This window comes from Vitis riparia, chromosome 11, assembly GCF_004353265.1.
Source record: "Vitis riparia cultivar Riparia Gloire de Montpellier isolate 1030 chromosome 11, EGFV_Vit.rip_1.0, whole genome shotgun sequence".
Classification (NCBI taxonomy): Eukaryota; Viridiplantae; Streptophyta; class Magnoliopsida; order Vitales; family Vitaceae; genus Vitis; species Vitis riparia.
Window position 1 is genome coordinate 6359621 of NC_048441.1, and position 20670 is coordinate 6380290.

The 20670-nt window shown below is 33.3% G+C and overlaps 2 protein-coding genes and 1 long non-coding RNA gene across 3 annotated transcripts; 1 reads left to right on the forward strand and 2 right to left on the reverse strand.

The window, feature by feature from the left end:
* Positions 1–5154: 5154 nt before the first annotated feature.
* On the forward strand, positions 5155–8215 carry LOC117924503 (serine carboxypeptidase-like 13). The gene is made up of 14 exons (XM_034843127.1): positions 5155–5333; positions 5424–5569; positions 5695–5771; positions 5898–6020; positions 6098–6200; positions 6292–6329; positions 6442–6543; positions 6636–6716; positions 6799–6924; positions 7018–7089; positions 7199–7323; positions 7427–7540; positions 7649–7703; positions 7814–8215. The coding sequence occupies exons 1-14, from the start codon at positions 5200–5202 to the stop codon at positions 7895–7897; spliced, it is 1380 nt and encodes a 459-aa protein (XP_034699018.1). The 5' UTR covers positions 5155–5199; the 3' UTR covers positions 7898–8215.
* Positions 8216–15506: 7291 nt separating this feature from the next.
* LOC117924669 (F-box protein CPR1-like) lies at positions 15507–16855 on the reverse strand. The gene has a single exon (XM_034843371.1). It carries the CDS (start codon positions 16776–16778, stop codon positions 15654–15656), a length of 1125 nt encoding a protein of 374 aa, XP_034699262.1. The 5' UTR covers positions 16779–16855; the 3' UTR covers positions 15507–15653.
* Positions 16856–19616: 2761 nt separating this feature from the next.
* Positions 19617–20377, reverse strand: LOC117925622. Its single transcript, XR_004652997.1, has 2 exons — positions 20249–20377; positions 19617–20035 (listed from the first exon to the last, which is right to left on the reverse strand). It is a non-coding gene; the product is annotated as an uncharacterized LOC117925622 (long non-coding RNA).
* Positions 20378–20670: the final 293 nt, after the last annotated feature.

Sequence of the window (20670 nt, forward strand, 5' to 3'; positions counted from 1 at the left end):
TTTTTTTATATATATTTTTTTAAAATTAGTCAATCAAAACCTACTTTTCTTAAAATTAAATTAAGCTAACAATTAAAATAAAGTAGTCCATAGGCCATGTTAAGGACAAGAAAGGACAATTAATTATTTATTTAATAACTTATATTGATTTGGTCAATGAAGTAATCCCTATTTAGTTGTCGAAAATTGGAAATCAATATTTTTCTAATATTTTGTGTAAAGTATATAATAAATAACGGTGACTTTCTATTTGATTGTCCAAAAAGAAGAGGAAAGAAATAAAATAATATTTTCTCAAAATCATATTAATATTTTCCTTTGATTAAATCACCGACAATTTGTTTGATTATGGAAAAAGGGAAGAAACTCAAGAGAAAAATTATTTTAAGATTTTTTGGTACAAATATTAACTTGTTATGTAAAATATTTTTTAAAATGAATAAGGTAATAATGATTTTATTATTACCTATTTAACTGATATTGGAATTACCAAGCCTAAAACTAATCTAAAATTAAAAAAATTAATACCAAATTAATACCATTTTGATTTAAGAAATTTTGGTTTTAGTTGGATTAATTTTGAGTTTTCAAAATATTCTTAGAAATTGCTAGACTTACTAACAAACCCAACACATTAAGTCTCACTTGATTAACTTGAATTCACATACTTGATAAGAAAGATTGCAAAAATATAATTGTATGCATAAATAAAACTAATATAATCATTCTAAAGCAAATTTGGCTTGAAAGATTTTGGTATTGATTGACTCAATTTTTTAGTTTTAAATTATTTTTAAAAATTATCAAAATCATTAACAAGGCTAACGTATTAAATTATGGTTGCTTTTGAATCCATTTGCTTAGAAACAAAATTCAAAGAAATTTGTGAATCATGAACGTTCAATGGTCAAAGTAGTACACGTCTTAGCTTTAAGGTAATATGCATGAATAAGGGGTAATATATACTTATTTCTTAAACTTCATTTAGAGTTTCATCATATATGCCTTTAATTGTATCTAATATGCATACCAAAGTTTTGATGGATTTTTCCTAATTTCCTTAAATTTTCTCATTATGTAAAAGACTCCAAATAAAGTAAGAAATAAACATATTAGATTTTTTTTTAATGAGTTTGGTAATTTTTAAAAATAATTTATAGCTCATAAGTGAATTTTATTATTAAGAAAAGATACTCTAAGTCAAATGAAACTTAATACATTGAATTTGTTAACAAGTTTGGAAAATATTAACTCAATTCATACCAGAATGTCCCTAAAAAAGTGGTTGAAAATAATCTTTTAGCAATTTAGCAAAATGGTCAATATGTTTTGTGTAATGAAATTTTTTGATTTGTTTACCTATTTAGAAAAATGAAAAATAATAATAATTATTATGATCAAAACGTGCTATTAAAAATTAATTTTAAAGTAAAGAAAGATAGAAAAAAAGGGGAAGAAATATATGGATTAGGTCATATTTTTTTTAAACAAAAAATAAAATATAAAGTGAAGAGAGATAGGAACGAATATATGAATTCGGTCATATTTTCTTTATAAGGCTTACATTGAAGGTTTACCCTTCATTCAAATAAAACTTGTTACATCGGGTTAAAGTTGTGGTCATCCATATGTAGTTTGAATGCATTTATCAATGAATTTACAATAAAATGGTTTTAAAATTTTTGTTTAGACGAGACCTTTATTTATACTAGTTAAAAAATTCATGCAATGTGAGGTAGTAAATTATATATTTTTTAATATTTTATAAAATATAATACAAAAAATTTAAAGAAAAAGAGTTTACATTAAATTTAAAGAGGATTGTTTAATATTTGAATATTAAAAAATAATAGTTTAATTGTAGTTTGTCTTTCCATCTATAGACATTTTCACCATACAAAATTCATAAAAAGCAAATAAATGAAAACTTAAGAACTATAAGCAAAGGTGGATCCAAGCAAGGCCCAGGGGCAGAAAAAAATCCCATTGTCCCCTGAAAATGTATAAAGAAAAAAAACTTCCACTTAAAAGATAACCCAAACATAGTGTTTGTCTCTTTTAAAAAGTGTTATGGTTGGTCATTGGGCTAAACCCAACACAATATTGATATAAGATAAGATACTCGAAATTTATGAAGTAAAATAACATCACCAACTAAGAAAACAAACTAACTCTTATCATTTAATAAAAAAATTTGCACAAGATTTTGAGAAAAGGAACAAAAACAAGAGTATTTAAACAAAAATATTGATAAAAGAAGTGTGATAAGAACCAAAGAAAAAAAAATGAAAATGATGATAAGTTTGAGTATTGAGTGATTGGGTTACATTGAAACTCTTAGTTTGACTCTTGAGAAACTATAGAAAAACAACAAAACCAATTAAAAGTCTAAATTCTTTTGTTCAAACAAAAGCACTCAATGATAAACAAATAATAGAAACTTTTGGTTTATTTTATTTTCACATAGCTCCTAGGTATACAAATAAACTTAAAAGACATTGTAGAAGAAACCTTATAAGGTGTGAGTTCTCACCATTGCTAAAGTTGGAATTGAGAGAGTGAGGATTTGGACATTGAAAATCGCCACTGCTTGATCCCTACAAGTGGATCTTCTTTTGCACAAAAAATGAGAGACACAACAAGCCAATTAGAAGAAGACAATAACCATTGTAGTGGGAGAATAAAAACTAATCAACAAAATCCATTTCAACAATTAAAGACACCTTTAGTTTAAAAAAGACATATTTCAACAAAAAGGCATCTTATTAAATATAGTATAAATAGTAGAAAGATTCTATATAAAATTGTTTTTATTTAATATATTAATTAGTTTTATTTAAAAGAGAACTAGTGTTTTTACAATGATTTAAAAACCGGACTAAATTGGACCGGTTCAACTTTTGACCCGGTAGAGGCTTTGGACCGGCCTCGAATCGGATAGTTGATCCGTCAAATGAACGAACTGTCCGATTCTCTATGAACCAATCAACATGTGGGTTGACCAAAACGCCATTGGGCCTTGCTGCATTGGACCCAAAATCATCCCACTCCCCCACCCATCAGGCAACCCATTGAGAAGTATTTATAGAGCTTATTAAATTTGTGAGTTTCCGACGTGGGATGTGATTATAAAAAAAAATAAAGGCTACTCCTTTCAATTGTGAGAATTTGAACCTCAAATCTGAGGTTTAGAAAAGAAAGAGACAACCATGGCTTCACAATTCCTTTATCAAATATAGGTAACAATATTTTATATTAATACTCTTTGTAATTTTTTATAGTAATTATTAACAATAAATATGAAAATAATGTAAATTAATTAATATAATATTTTTAAAATAATAAAATGCATAGATATGTAGATAAAATTAAATGTTATAATTTTCTTCTCACATGTAAATATTATACATATTCTATTAATAAAATTTGATATATTAATATATTTATATTTATATTTATCAATTAATAGACATATTAAATACAAAAAAATGAAATGCTATAATTTTAATAAAATATAAAATATATATTTATGACGTCACTGGTTCGACCAATTAACTGTGAACCATGAACTAATAACTTTTTTGGTTCGATAACCGGTCTTATTTTGAAAACATTGTGTTTTTATAATGGTTTTTTGAAGAAAGGTTTGAGTTTTGGTCTTTATTATAAAAGAATTTTTATTTTTTTTTATTTTTTATGGAGAATATTTTTGAAGAAGAGTTTGAAAAACCAAGACATAATAATGATCATTTTGATGGAAAAATGTAAATAACAGAAATGGGAAAGACATGTTGCTTATTTATACAAAAATAAATAAATAATCATTTTTATAAAGGTTTTCGGATAGAACAGTTTAACTTATAGGGATAGTTTGGATAGAAAAATTTTACCAGGAGCCCATATTTTCAGATTAATAATACATATTTAATTTTAAATAAGTAAAATTGAAAAATATTCAAACATTCATCAATTGATATCTAGAATTAGTTTAGTCAAGACAATAAAAATATTTTAATTATAAGAAGAATTTGTTTATTTTTCATTTTAAAAAAAATTTGGGAAAGGGCAATTTTATAACATAAGAAGGGATAAGGGGATGTAAGTTGGCAAATATTGAATATTAATTTAGACTAAAGGAGTCATTTTATTTAAATTGCAAAGGGGTCAGTTTTGTATAAAAAGAATATTCCAACGACACGAATGAGAAAGGAGATAATATTTATTTATTTATTTATATGGAGTTGAAAAAAGATGTAGCGCGACGTCGAGGGTATGAGTATGAGAATGATCGTGACGGCAGGGTTGAATTTGGGTTGTCAACAGAACTTCAAAACTCCCACCTTGTTCTCCGAATTGGCTTCTGTCTTTTTGCCTTTGGTTTGACCTTTGAATGGGGGATGCAACTGCAATGATTTTATAAGATTCAAGGACCCAACTCAAAGGGGTTTGTATTAAGTTAAATTACAAATTTTGTTTATTTTTTATTATTTGCCTATGTCTAATAAAAATACATTTAACAACCATGATTTTAAATTTATTACTCATTTTTTCTAATAAATATTTTAAAATTATCTTATAAATTTACAGTACTTTAAATATGGATGTTAAATAATAAATTTATTATTTAAGATTAATTAAAATAAAAATTAATTAAATTTTTTAATAATAAATATTAATTATAATTAATGAGATAAATATGTTAATCCAATAATTTAAAATAAATTTTAAGTTAATTTTATCACACCATTTTAATACTTAAAGTAAAAAATAAGTAATAAATTTTAAGTTAATCATTTAAAAATAATTTAATTTAAAATTAAGTTAACTTAATAAACGTTAACCTCCATTAAAATTACTTAAATCTCTTAATGATGTCTTCCTTTTTAACTTTTAATGTTCCCAAGACGTTGTATAAGATTCTAAATCAATCTAACAAAATAATCAAGAGATATTGTATAATAATCAAAACGAATAAGTACAAAATTCTTTTTTTAATGAAAATTAAACACAATTTGTCACGTTTGATGGGTAGCCCCCAATAGGATATGACTTTGCGTAGACCATCGCATCGGAGACCAAAAAGTTTGTTGTACCGAAATAGGAGACGCCATCTCCATCTCCATAATGAACAATATTTACATGGTGTGGAGTTGTGGTAGGATTTAGAGGAGTGCGGGAGTTGAGTTTGTTACAGCAGCAATGGAGTCAATGTGGATGGGGCGTCATCTATTTCTCACAATTTTGCTTTTCGCAAGCAAAGCTGTAACTTCGCAAACCATCGTCACCTCTCTGCCTGGTTTTTCTGGGACTCTCCCTTTCACTCTTGAGACTGGGTAAGTTCAGTTTTCCAGTTGCATTTGAGTCATTGTTTTTATTATTAGTGTTAAAACTTAAAAAGGGTAGTGGGAGTTGCGGGGGTGTAGATATGTGGGCGTAGGTGAATCGGAGGAAGTGCAGCTGTTCTATTATTTTGTGGAGTCTCAGGGCTCTCCCTCACAAGACCCTCTCATGCTTTACATTGCTGGTGGTCCTGGTTGTTCTTCCCTCAGTTCCTTGTTCTACGAAAATGGTACCACTTTCTCTTTCTTTTCATGCCTTCCTATTTCTTCCCAAAAGTATGAGATTTAGATCAAACTCAAAAAGGTTCTTAATATAATAACTTCTGAATTGAAAGCTATAGGTATTTTTGTACAGGTCCAATATATCTAAACTATCAATACTATGATGGCGGCATACCTTCACTTAATTTGAGCGCAGATGCTTGGACCCAGGTAGACCGATTCATTGCCCATTTTTAATATAAAAAGCATTTTTGAAAAAAAAAAAAAAAATTAGATATTTTAGAAAACATTTATCAAAATTTGTTTATAACGTGTTTGACTCTGATTCCTATTCAGAGCCTAAACATGATATACATAGATGCGCCAGTTGGCACCGGCTTCTCTTATTCAAATACCTCGCAAGGCTACTATGTCGATGACGCTGAAAATGCTGCTCAGACATATGAGTTTTTAAGAAAGGTATGTGGAAATTAACATTCTTCATATTCAAGTGGAGTTAAAAATTGAAGGTTTTATATATACATATATAATTACAGTGGCTGGTGCAACACCCTGATTTTCTGGAGAATGAACTCTACATTGCTGGTGTTTCATATTCGGGCATACCTGTTCCTATGATCGTTAACGAGATAATTGAGGGTGGGTAACTCATGTTCATGAGAGAGATTTACAAATTATATGCCTTTTCCATGGAATTTAAGCTCTAATTTCAGCCATTGTGGAGTTGCAGGTAACAGAATTGGACTCGACCCAGGCATGAACATCAAGGTGCTTTTCTCTAACCATAAACCTCGAGCTTTGGAACCTTATCATCTCCTTTGTCTCCTTATCATCATCATCTGCTGTTGGTTTGATATCTTTTTGAACTGTCAATTTTCAGGGTTACGTGCTTGGAAGCCCTGTTACGGATTCATTTATTGATGATAATTCAAAGATCCCGTTTGCTCACGGGCTAACACTTATATCACATGAACTCTATAATGTGATTACCAAACCAACCTATAATTAATCTTAATTTGACTATCCTGCACTTCGTCTCTTGTTCCTCCTAATCTTTGGTCATTCTATTTACAGTCTGCAAAGACAAATTGCGAAGGAAATTATGTGAATGTAAGCAGTGAAGCGTGTGCATTGGATATTGAAGCCATCGATGAGGTATAAAGAATATACTTGGGACAATTGTGACTTACGTACCTTGATCCTCATATGCGTTGTTAAAGCTTTGAATTTTCACCAGTTGCTGCGCTATATAAATGTAGCACAAGTTCTGCATCCTTACTGTTATCCTTTCACCGTAAAGCCAAGCGAGAGACAAGGGAATCGAAGATCATCTTTGGAAGAGGCCAATTATCGTTCATGTGACGTAATAATCACCCCCCTCTCTCTCCCTCTAAAATTCTCATAATCCAGATAATTTACAAGGGCATGTTAGTATTGAATTTTGTTTGCTTCTCAGTTGTATTCAAGCGTACCCATAAGCATCTGGGCAAATGATGAATCTGTCCGGGCCGCTCTTAATGTTAGAAATGTACGTGGATCTTATATGGAGTGAAGAGTTCACATTCTAGTAGAAAAAGGAAACCAGAAAAGAGCAATGTCACTAACTAGTATTGATGGTGGTTCTGGCTTGTGATTAGGGAACAAAAGGAAATTGGCAGTCTTGCAATTCAAGCTTAACAGGGTACACCGAGGATGTTACAACAACTCTTGCATATCATAGAAATTTCAGTCATACAAGTAGTTTACGAGCTTTGATATATAGGTAAGATGTTGCAGCCTTGTGAGATTTTGTTGAGTGTATGAATGTGAGTGTGAATGTTTTCCAACTAACATCGCTGGTTGTTTGCCGCCGCCACCACCAACAGCGGTGATCATGATATGTCGATTCCGAATATTGGTACCCAAGAATGGATTAGGTCTCTCAATATGACTCTAGCCGATACCTGGCGAGCTTGGATGGTTGATGCCCAAGTTGCAGGGTGAGTTTCAAAAGCTTCATTTCCAATCTCTTGCAAACAATTCCTTTCATTTAGTAAAATTTAAAGTTTTTTTTTTGACATTTTCTCATTTTCCTTTTTAAAATGTAGATATACGAAGAGGTATACCTACGGAGATTTCAGTTTAACGTATGCAACAGTGAAGGTAACAATTAGACACTCCTCTTGAGTCCTGAGTAGGTACTTGGTTTATTCTAAACAAAGAAAGTAGTAAGTACTAACAAAAGGAAACATCGTGTTTGGCGCCTTGTATAGGGAGCAGGTCACATACCTGCAACTTACAAAACTAGACAGTGTTATGAGATGATGGAAAGGTGGCTCGCTCATTACCCTCTCTAATTACCTATCAGCTGCTGCATAGCATTAAATGCAACCCTGGACGATGACAAGTTGTTTTAGTGTCTGCACTGGACTAATCAGTGATAGCTTCATACATCACTATTACTACCACTAAGCTCCTGCTCTGCTCTGCTCTGTTTTTTTTTTTTTTTCATTTCCTTATGCAGTCCAAATCTCTACTGTTGGATTCTGTATCTTTTATTTACTAAATTTGGAGTTGGTTTAGTATAGAGCTTATTCCAATGTTCTAGGGACCCTAAAACAAGTGGAAGGTTGGTAAACTCTTAATGATAATCAGTTTTCTGTGTGGTTTTTTTATTTTTCCTTTTTCATCTTTTCTCCCTTGGGAAGAAGACCAGTCATTCTACTGACTCCTGGTGCTATTTAGGACATAAGATGATGTGGACCTAATATTCATAGAACATCATTGGTATGTTGAAGACAGATCTTTATTCTAAAGGCTACATATAATTAGTAAGGGCTTATGTCTTCTTTTCAACTTCTTCAAACAAAGTCACATCTCATTTCTTGATAGCAAATGCCCATTATGATCAAGCAAAGGCCATGGTTCCTATCTATAAAGTGATGTTACCCATAGAAATGATAAAACGATCAACTCAAATGGATATCTAAGCAATATAACTGGCTAACATCTGGCCATAATATTATAAACACAAGTTTGGATCAACTAAAGCACAGTGCACAGGTATGTTACATATACATTAGGACACAGATAAAAGCCCAAATCTCTCCCATTCTTGAAAGCAATGTTTTGTTTGTGTTACATGTTTGCTAATCACAGCCCGGAAAGCATGGTTGATTGAGAATATGCTAACAATCATTCTTCTTAGTCTCTTAAATCAAGAAAAATTAATTAAAACCATAACTTAATCAATGAGCTTGAAACCATGTCAAAGAAGCAAACACCATTATTCTCTCCTATATTGTTCCATGCAACACTTGGTAGGTCAGCATTCATAACACAGATCATATCACAGTATAAATTGAAAATTTTAACCAGGTTCATGTTGTTTATTACTACTGCTATATCACTCTTCGAACAGAACAGAGAAAACAAAGAAACAAAGAAGCATGTTATAATATCTAAACATCTGGACCTATTAGAGCCATCACACCTGTCACATGATTATGTTTTAGACCAATTTCATTACTGGTTTTTGAAGACTTTTAGATAGTCTAATACATCTCTACTAGCATACAATATAATATTTCTAGACCTAACAAATTCAGCCAAACCATCCAAACCCAACACCTACCTAGTGTTTCCCCTTGACCATATAAGTGCACCCAGGCCATTTACTCTCTTAAGTTGAAAATAGCTAAGCCATGAAGGTCCCTTTTCAGTTTTCAGCTCTATCATTCTTGCTCCTCTCTTCTTCTTTGACACTCTCCAAGCCCTCCCCAGTAACTGATGTAGAAGGTCATCAGCTTCAAAATACTATATTTTCCCAGTCACCCCCATAAATGGTGGCGGCCTAGCAGTCATGATTCACAGCCAAGATGCCCTTTCTATGTGATACAAGAAAGCCTCCAAGACTCGAATGGTCTCCCGATCAGATTCTTGCCAGTGGACCCTAAAGACAAGGTCATAAGATTGTCTTCTGACATGAACATTGCATTCCATGCTGCAACAACTTGTGTGCAATCAATGGTGTGGTTTGGAGACATCAGTCAGATCACTGGGCGGAGATATGCAACTATTGGTGTGTTGATAGGCCATCCAGGCATCAACACAGTAAGCAACTGGTTTAAGAAAGAGGATTGAGAAAGATTATCCAATCATGTGCTGCTCTAGTGTTTGTAGTTTCTGTAAGCTTGTTTGTGGGAATGTGGGTGTGTTTTATGAAGATGGGAATCAATGGCTAGGATTGAATGATGAACCTCTTATTGTCAAGTTTAGGAAAGGATAATGTAATCCAGAGAAATCTCAGACTATTCACAAAGGAAATAAACTTCTTCAATCTATCAACTACTATGCAAAGAGACAATAATACGCAGCCATAAGATCTCCAAAGCAGATCCAAATGCTAGGTTCAATTTTCTCCTTAAGCCAGCAGATAAAGCATGAGTTCTTTGATCAGTATAAACCATTATGTTATTGAAGTTCTGCTATTGATTCATATTTTAGACCATCTAAAATGTCTTTGACTTCTGTAAACATTATAAGAGCTGCAACTATAACTGAAACTGTCAGGCCAATCTCCTATCATTCTAACAAATCATCTCCACTAATCTTTTAAGAAAGGGTTAATTTCATTTAGCTCCCTGAGGTTTTAGGTTTTGACTAAATACACCTAACCCCCCATTGATATGAAATACACCTCCATTATCCTTTTCATTTGTTATTTTCACTCACCTCTCTTCTCGCTCAAAATAAATGAGGTATTTTGATGAAATTTCAAATCTATGGGGATTAGGTGTATTTAACCAAATCCTGAGGGGAGGTGATTGAAATTAAACCCTTTAAAAAATGAGATCTCCAGGATAAAGAGAGCTCTGAATTCACAAACCATGCCTTTCCTTCTTCTGGTACCCAAGCTGATTTGAATTTCGATTTTGTTCTGTCTAAGGTTCACAAATAACGAAGCCTAACTGAACTCATAATTTAGTATGATACTTGAGAATTTCAGATATAAAATCAGCTAAAAAAACATTAGTAATTGCAGAAGAGTTTTATATGTTCTGAAGATGCATGTAAGCATTAAAAATATATGCTTTTGAAGAGTCCTCAAAAAGGCCTCTACCATCTCTGATTTCTAAACATGAAATTGCATTAAAAATATGGGCTCCAAAGACCCCTCTCCCCGGCCTGATCCCATAAGTCTTTTAAACTAGCAATGACATATAAGAAGGGGAAGAAGGCTCTTAAAGGGGAGTCACCACACCACCTATCAAACCAAAACTTTACACTCCTTTCGTCCTATACGATAAAGTGAACTCTACTTTTAAAAGCTTCCCATTTGTACATTATTGTCTTCCACAATCCTACACCAAAGCCTTCCCTTGGCACATTAGAGCACCAACATCCCCTTTCTTTCCCAGACTTGCCAATAATAACCCGCTTCCATAGAGGTTCTCTTTCTAAGACAAATCTCCAAACTCACTTGTCCATAAGAGCAAAGTTTAAAACAGATAAATTTCTAAAGCAGAGACCCTCATTTTTCTCTTGGGTTTGCAAATTGTAGACCAATTGACTGATAGTGTTTTTCCTTAAGATCTCCTACGCCCACAAAAAGTCCTTTTGGATCTTTTCAAGTCTTAAACTTACATTCTTGAAATCACCATAATTCAAACTCAATAATTGGCTCATCCAATGCACATTTGGGGTGTCAGACACTCCAATCTGCCAACCAAACTCAAACTGTCACATTTGAGGTGATTGAAATTAAACCCTTTAAAAAATGAGATCTCCAAGATAAAGAGAGCTCTGAATTCAAAAACCATGCCTTTCCTTCTTCTGGTAGCCAAGCTGATTTGAATTTCGATTTTGTTCTGTCTATGGTTCACAAATAATGAAGCCTAACTGAACTCATAATTTAGTATGATACTTGAGAATTTCAGATATAAAATCAGCTAAAAAAACATTAGTAATCGCAGAAGAGTTTTATATGTTCTGAAGATGCATGTAAGTGTTGCCACATGAGAATGGATCTTATATTCTGCAACCTCACAAAATTAGAATGTTCCAAAAGAGTATTAGAGTGCGTTTGGTAATAATTCTAGAAAATGTTTCTAGTCTTTCTAACATTTGAATGATATAAATTTTTAAGTGTTAAAAAGGCTAGAAACACTTCCTAAAATCACTGCCAAACGGGCTCTTAATATAAAAATCCACACTGCATCCTTTAGTGAGGCACAACATGCGGTGTTTTAGAAAGATAAGACTTGCTTTTTTTTTTGGAGGAATAAATTTACTTACTTAACAGAGAGAAACTGCAAAAACCCAGACCATCTTATAGAATCAATCCCTCCCTTATGATATTTGATATCACATTTTTAGAGGGCATTAAGAAATGCAACATACTCTAAAGCACGAAGGCAATTTTCAAATCTTCAATAGAATTTTAAGCTGCATCTTTTGAAAAATTTATGCCAAAAATAAGGATATATTTGGAAGGGCATTGTAGCCTTTCCAATAGTCCAATAATTAATTTCATGACACACATTATATACTATTTTTAAGACTAGAAGAAACCTGTACATATCTTCTTTTGGATACGGCAATTACCTTAACTACAAAAAAGAAAAAGAGAAAAAAAGGGGGAGAAATTTTGTAGGAAAAAAATCAGGATGAGAGGGCACATAGCTCATTTTGATTCAGAGCATAGATAAACTTGAAGAGACTCTAGAAAGCCTTCATTCACCTCCCAAAACAGAAAATTTCCATTTTACCACAGAATGGAAGATAATGACCTGCCATAAATTAGGCGGCACTGAAGCTATTAAGCCTTGGCCCAACTCTCATGACAGAAAATCTAAGCAACCAATCTTTTGCATCATTTTGTGAAAATAATACAGTTGGTTTTTTTCTATTAAGAAGATGCATTTTTAGATTCAAACTTACACTTCTTACCTCATTAAACAAGATTCTGAATCCATGCAATTGGAGGATGTCATTTTTCTGACAATTGTGATAATATTTCCAAACTCAGGCTAATAGTTCCCATTTTGAAATGCAAACCAAGTACTAGTTTTGTTAATTAGTAAAACAGAAGGACGTTCAAACAGAGTAGTCATACAAGAGAACGATGCAGTGCATATTGACAAAAAGGAGGAAAATCAAGTTTACAAGGGATTTTCTTTCTACTTGTGACAACCCTAGGATGGTTGGCTACAATCAAATAGGTGAGCTAAGTTTTTATTTTTTAGGGTTTGAAGACTGGAATAAGGACAAAGTTTATGGCAGCAAAATAAAAAATAAAGAAAGAAGAAAAAGAGAAGGGATTGAAACCTTAGAGTCACATAGAGACCTTTTTGAAGTCCCACCTAGAAGAAAATCAATGGAGTTTCACCATTGAAAATTACAAAGTATGTAAGAAAATATAATATTATTAATTATTAATCAACTTTGGTTTACATCAATTAACCTTATTCATAGGCTTCCTTAAGAAATCCAAAGTCTATTAAGATTCTAATAGCCTATTTTGACTTTAATTCTAATTCTCCTATAACTTAAAATTAGCTACTCTTAATTTGACTTCAACAAATATTAATCCTAATTTAATTGCGACTAATACTAATTCCCTTTCTTAATATATATCTTGGAGATCATCCTCATCAAACCTACTTTCTGGAATTTAGACAACTATTTACCTTTATAACCTTGCCTTAAATCCCAATAACTATCACCGTTTTCAAAACCATAAAACTATAGTCCACAAAAACCATTAGAGGATTATAGACAACAATATTCAAGGTTCGGCTATGTCCTGCATAAGAAAATGCACTTAATAATCAGCAGCACCTTGGAGAATTGCTGGCCTAAGTCCTATCACAAAATTTCTATAGAGCTTGGAACAAAAATAAAAATGTAAAAATGGACAGAAAGACTTCCTGTTCAATCCTAATGCAATGTGACTTTTTGTTGGTATGCAATTTCATAATGCCTTCACAGTCATGTGTCTATCTGTGACATGTGAGCCTATAGGCAGATGAGCCATCAACAAGAGCCAAATCATCATTGTTCTTGTCCCATAGTCAACCTTATCTCTATATGGCCCTGCAGCCATGGGCTCCAGATCTTCTACCACACCAAGGCATGGTAGCACCGTAACTCTTTAAGTGTCACTTGTTGAGCAGATGATGAAGTCCCTTAGATGACCATAACGGCAAGCACAGTGAATTTGCCTCTCTACTCCACTGCAGGGGGGCTGATGCAAATTATATAACTTCACATGATGAACCAAGGTGAAGCACCCCCTTTATGAATAAATGTTTCTACCTTGGGTTCACTTATGCCTACCTCTGGACCTCAAAGAGATCTTGGGAGGGAAGGATACTCTTTCACCAACTTCCACCTTCAATAGGGATCATGTCTGCCTTGTTGAGAAACCTATTTTATGACCCCAGACCTCCTAGAGGATGCAAGTTCAAGGAGTCAGAGGCTCATTAAGGCAGGTTCACTGCTATAGATCGAGCATGCCAACAGTGCCAGCAACCATCACAATAACACTGTGCACCTCCCACCATCCCCATATGCCTAGTTTACCAGCTCCCTTCTTACCACTATCCAAAGACTTTCATCAGCCCAAAGCCTACATATGTGATTCCCTCCTTGTAGCTTGGTGAGGCTACACAGGCAATTAATAGCTCTAAGCCAACCCTTGGCAAGATGCCTGTCTTGCAAGCTTAGCTAAGAGTAGATCTCAACATTAGCTTTAAACCTTCAAACAGTTAGCTACTAATCAAACCCCTATTAAAGGTTCAATAGGTCACTTTTCAAGTGTTTTGCCCACTTCCATCTCAAGCTCATTCTCCAGGGCCTTTTGCCATACTTTACAACCTTCTCTCACCTCTCAATTCATTCCACAGTCTTCTTGAGCTCCAATAGCTAACCATCCACATAATTGACCTCCTATGACAAAGAACCTTCTATTGAATTTTTCTTTTTTTATGACCTCAAACATTTTAAAAATTAAATCTTTATTGTCTTGATAGTGAAATGTGTAATGAGGAGACCACAGCTGATAAAATATAACAGGACCGTTCTAAACAGATTTTACTAAGAGCAATTTCCCTCTAAAGGACATAAATTTTCCTTTTCAAACTGCCCTTGAGATTTCACTTGATTTTACTCAAGTGGCAAGGGGTAGTGTAGATGTGAGAGTTTCCATTTTCAATTCCAACAAAGGAAGAAAAAAGTACCTATCAACATCAATAAATAAATATATAAATTTCTGTTTTCCAACACAGGATAGAAACTAATTAATCAGTTGGAACAATAGCCTAGCCCATATGAGGGAACCTTGAAAGTTAAGCTTTAGAGCCATACATGGAACAAAACATAATGATCCAATCTTAGACATCATTGCAGAAAAGTATCATCACAAGAAATCAACAGGATCTGCTTAATTTATTTGTCACAAAGGAAGTCAATTCCCAATAGAAAAAAAAGTCACAATTTAACTAGTTACCTCATCAAACAAGCTGGTTGTTAAACCAGGTGATATGAAAACGTAGCCATTCTCATTTAAATTCAGCATGGTGTTTTAATCCAAGTGAAGAAGGGTAGTAAGAGAGAATCTACTCAAATATTCAGAAGCACCTTGGAGAAAATGTCCCCGAATATCACAGCATTTTGCAGAAATAATAATAAACATAAGAGTAAAGAACTTGAAAATAAAAAATAGAGTATGGAAATAATTTCAAACCCAATATTGCTTTCAAAATTAAACCTCAGTCTTAATTTAACCAAAAGCTTTGATAATAACACCAAATAATAATAATAATAATAATAATAATAATAATAAAAAAAAAAAAAGTAAAAACGAATTGTTTGAACATATAACATCTCTTATGCATTAACTTAAAAACTTAATGCATCAACTGGCTAGCATTTCAGAAGTAAATTTTCTTCTGAGAGCAAAAATAAAATGCCAACCAAGCTTTACCTTAACAAATAAAATATAAATTCTTATTGTCTATAAATGCAAAATCCCTAAACTCAAAATAGTATTGAAACTCTAAAAAAGAAAAAGACAAAAAAAGCAAAAGAAAAAAAAATGGACGGCCATGTCTACGTACTTCCTAAAGAGAAGAAACTATCAGTGTAGAGTCGCAACCATGTCCAGTTCCCTTCAATGCGATTGCTCATTCTTCTGAAGCTTTTGTTTTCCACATTATAAGCCTCTAGACTCTCTCGATTTGAATCCATCAATATTTCTCCGTCCCGGTAATCCAAAGGCACAATGGACTTCACAATTTTAATACTAAACCCACTCAAATCAATGCTATACTCTCTCACCCACTCCCCCACTTTCTCACAATCCTTCATCATCCATATATCAATTGTGAAAGGCCTTGTTGTGCTATCAACCAAACACAAGAAACCCCTCAGCTCCACCAAGAACCAAACCTCCTCGGTATCAAAACAACCCTTAGGTGCCGCCACAACTCCAAATTCCTCCCTATCCAAATCAAAATACACTATTGCCTCCTCACCAGGTTGCTCAAACTCATCCCAGATCATCCAATAAAATGAATTTCCAACAAAAACCCCCCACCCCCTTATCTGACATGGGCAATTCTTCCCTTCAACCACCTTCCAACTACCTGAATCACTACCACCAAGGCGGCATTCCGACAATCTAAGCACCTCGATACCAATGTCATACTCATAAGTATCCATGCTCCTATCGAACAAATGCACAAGAACATACTCCTTTGTCGCACTATTGAACCCCAATCCAGCATTCACCTCACCAGAAGTACAAGTACTGCAATGGGGCAATTTAAAAAACTCTTGGATACTTGGATTACACACGTAAAACGCATTTTCTCCGGCGAAAAACACCAAGTCCCACCTCGACGGCAACATGTGAACTGTTGATTCTTTGATGGTTACAGCGAATTCGTGATCTGAGTATGAGTTCATTTGGCTACAAGTGATATCGAGAGTTAAATTCTCATTGGAAGCATCGGTGGCATCGTGGGGTGAGGATCGAACCAAAAGGAGATTAGGGTTTGATCGGGATCTAGTATGGTGGAGGCTGACGAAATAGGGATCGGAGATGAGATTGAGCCACTGTTTGGACACGCACCTAAATTTGCAGAGGGCTTTGGCTGGCAATCTTGTAAGGATGTTGATGATGAGATCGTGAGGGAGAGCGGCGCTGGCGGCCACCGTCGCCGTCGTCGCCATCGCCGCCACTATGACGGCGTATATGGGTTTGCTTGGGTGGCTGGAGATGATGCCAATTGCAGTATTACGTGAATGTAGACAGACGGTACAAGTGAGACCCCGGTCGTTTTATTTCTTGCCTTTTACTAGCAAATAAATTACACACGTGACAGGCATGTGAGCTATCCAAAAACCCGAATACTCTCGGGGCGTTTGGTCGACTTTTTTAAAACTTATTTTTAAAAACAAATTTCACAAACTATGATCAAACAATAACCATATTTTCCTGAGTTATTCTTTAAAAATTATTTTTTATTTCATTTCTATTTTTAAAAATTATTTTTAGAAAATAATGTTCAAACCGTATTAAAAATTTTCAAAAATAGAAAGCTGTTTTTAAATTATATAATAAAACTGACTCTTAAAATCAAAAGAAACAACTTTTAAACAATAATGTTACTATAAAAAAATTATTAAACATGAAAGAACTTAATATATATAAGTAAAAATAAAATTTTCATAAAAAAAGTATGCTCTTTTTTTAATCTATAAGGAATAAAATTAATCAAACATGTATAAAAACTTTTATTAAACTTAAGAAAGGACTTTTGGTTTCTTATAAATAGATCAGGAATAAGATCATAATATATTATATTAAAAAAAATTATAAATCTGTGTAAAAATTTATGAATCTCATTATTTCAATGTTAAATTTTGAGATATTAATATTCACAATTTTAATAAAGATACTAATTATAGCCTGTATATAGTAACCCTTTAAATATGATTAAGATTATTGAAAATAAATATTTTGTGCTTGTTTGGATACAATTACACTTTTTATTTTTAAAATAGAAGTTTTTGTACAAAAAGTAGGTAAATATCTTACATATTTTAAATAACATTTTTAAAATTTAGGAAAGTAAAAATTTTTCATTTCCTTAAAATTTTAAATTTTAGAAAAGACTTTTAAAAGTACAAATATGGACTCTTATTTTTCACGTGCGTTTTCATTCGATAATAAAATTTAATTGTATACTTTGGAAGAAGCTTATAAGATTTGAGAAGGGATTTTGATCGATCAAACAAGAGAATCTACTTCAACAGATATGCCCTTAGGCATGAGCCATTAGGATGCTAGGTTGGAAGAAGGGATAAATTATGAAGAAACCTTTGCCCCCGTAGCTAGGTTGGAAGTCATTAGGATGCTACTTGCCTTTACATGTTTCAAAGACTTTGTTTGATATCAAATAGATGTGAAAAATGATTTTTTTAATGGTTTTATAAATGAAGAAGTATATGTTGAACAACCACCCAACTTTCAAGGTTTCAACTTTCCTAACCATGTTTTTAAACTTAAAAATACACTTTATGATTTGAAACAAGCACCTAGAATATGGTATGAAAGATTAAGTAAATTTCTTTTGGAAAAAGGTTTTAAAATGGGAAAAATTGACACAACTCTTTTCATAAAAACCAAAAAAAATGATATGTCATTAGTTCAAATATATGTTGATGACATCATTTTTTGTGTTACTAATGTCTCTCTTTGTGAAGAATTTTTTAAGTGTATGCAAAGCGAGTTTGAAATGAGCATGATGGGAGAATTCAACTTCTTCCTTGAACTTCAAATCAAGCAACTAAAGGTAGGAACCTTCATCAAAGTATATAAGAGATCTTCTCAAAAGGTTCAACATAGAAGAAGCCAAAACAATGAAGACTCCAATAAGTTCATCCATCAAGCTTGATAAGGATGAGAAGGTAAATCCATTAACTCTACTATGTATAGAGGCTTGATAGGTTCTTTGCTATATTTGACCGCTAATAGACCCCATTATATATAGTGTATGCTTGTGTGCTAGATTTCAATTTTATCCTAAAGAATCTCACTTAAATGTTGTAAAAAGAATCCTCAAATATTTGAAAATGACAATGGACATAGGCTTATGGTATCTTAAGAGTGATAACTTTGAATTCATTGGTTTTTCGGATGCCGATTTTGCCGATTGTAAGGTTGAAAGAAAAAACACTAGTGACACTTGTCATTTCTTAGGACACTCACTTGTTTCATGGCATAATATCCTCTATGCCCCATCTCACTATATGCTTTTGAAGAGTCCTCAAAAAGGCCTCTACCATCTCTAATTTCTAAACATGAAATTGCCTTAAAAACATAGGCTCCAAAGACCCCTCTCCCCGGCCTGATCCCATAAGTCTTTTAAACTAGCAATGGCATATAAGAAGGGGAAGAAGGCTCTTAAAGGGGAGTCACCACACCACCTATCAAACCAAAACTTTACACTCCTTTCGTCCTATACGATAAAGTGAACTCTACTTTTAAAAGCTTCCCATTTGTACATTATTGTCTTCCACAATCCTACACCAAAGCCTTCCCTTGGCACATTAGAGCACCAACATCCCCTTTCTTTCCCAAACTTGCCAATAATAACCCACTTCCATAGAAGTTCTCTTTCTAAGACAAATCTCCAAACGCAAGAAGAGCAAAGTTTAAAACAGATAAATTTCTAAAGCAGAGACCCTCATTTTTCTCTTGGGTTTGCAAATTGTAGACCAATTGACTGATAGTGTTTTTCCTTAAGATCTCCTACCCCCACAAAAAGTCCTTTTAAGTCTTAAACTTACATTCTTGAAATCACCATAATTCAAACTCAATAATTGGCTCATCCAATGCACATTTGAGGTGTCAGACACTCCAATCTGCCAACCAAACTCAAACTGTCAGCATACCAATTTAACTTTCATAATCTACAAACAACATCCTGGAGAAATAATTCCTGATGATTAAAAACTAGGTTTTTTTTATTTATTTTTATTTTTCAGTAGGTAATATTTTTTCCCTTTTTCTTTTTGCTATGACATGGAATTAAACCTGGAACTTCCCCCTTCTCCATGCCTACCCCTTGCCAGGGTAGAAAGCGTCCACACGCACAACATAATCAAAGTTCAAAACCAGATACAGAGCATAACATCGTAAGAACACGGCTTTCTTTCCAGTCTGATCACGAAGCACATGAGCAGCCCTACGGTACTCCCGGAAATCAAAGTACGACTTCGCTAAAAGGTAGAAATCACCATCTATGGCTTCGTCCTCCTCCAGCACTGGTGTAGATACGGAAGATACGCCGGCGGTTGGTGTGGAAGCAATCTCATTAGTGCGAAATCTCCGGCGAATGCTGGAACTACCTAGCTGGAATCTCGTGTGCGACGGTGTGAATTAGGCCGGATCCTGCTCGATCCCCACCAACTGCTCCGCTGCCCTGAAAACAGTAATCAAATCAAAGCCAAAATCAGCTTCGCCCCTTTTGGTCGAACACAAACAAACCTCAAAATTAAACTTTCCATTAAGACTCGTATAAGAACATTTCTCAGCTTAAGATTAACAAAAATGGTTTCTCTTTTCCGTTAATGGGCAACCGAGAACAGAGAAATGGATTTAGTAAAGGAGTTAGGGTTTGAAAGTAACCGGTTACCATTTGGCAGCAGAGTAGAGGCAACGGTCGCTGAGTTGACGAATTGCAGTTCGGAGCTCGTTTCTGCAACTCTCTTTTGAAGTCGTCGATCTCTCTCTTTCTCTCCTTCTCCCCCTCCCTCTCGATTGATCCTCGCGCCTTTTCTGTGGAAACTGTACAAATTCAAAAATTAAAAAAATTGTTTCTCAATTCACCTCGTCACACTATCTATTTTCCTTCACTCGTTTATTTAAAAAAAAACCTACATTAAAAATTATTTGAGAATATAAGGGTTTGGCGATGTTTTTAATTTTTTTTAAAAAAATTATTTAAAAAGCAACCTTTTATCATTTTTTTAAAATTAGAGTGTTTGGTAAAAAAAAAAATTTAAAAATAGTTTTTTAAAACAAAAAATAAAAAAAACTTGTTTGGATGAAATGATT

Bases quoted from the DNA above. Each gene is read 5' to 3' on its own strand.
- LOC117924503 (XM_034843127.1), top strand. From the start codon at position 5,200: ATGGAGTCAATGTGGATGGGGCGTCATCTATTTCTCACAATTTTGCTT. The intron at 6,330-6,441 runs GTGCTTTTCTCT...GTCAATTTTCAG, and splicing joins ACCCAGGCATGAACATCAAG to GGTTACGTGCTTGGAAGCCC. The intron at 6,544-6,635 runs GTGATTACCAAA...TTCTATTTACAG, and splicing joins TATCACATGAACTCTATAAT to TCTGCAAAGACAAATTGCGA.
- LOC117924669 (XM_034843371.1), bottom strand. From the start codon at position 16,778: ATGGCGACGACGGCGACGGTGGCCGCCAGCGCCGCTCTCCCTCACGAT.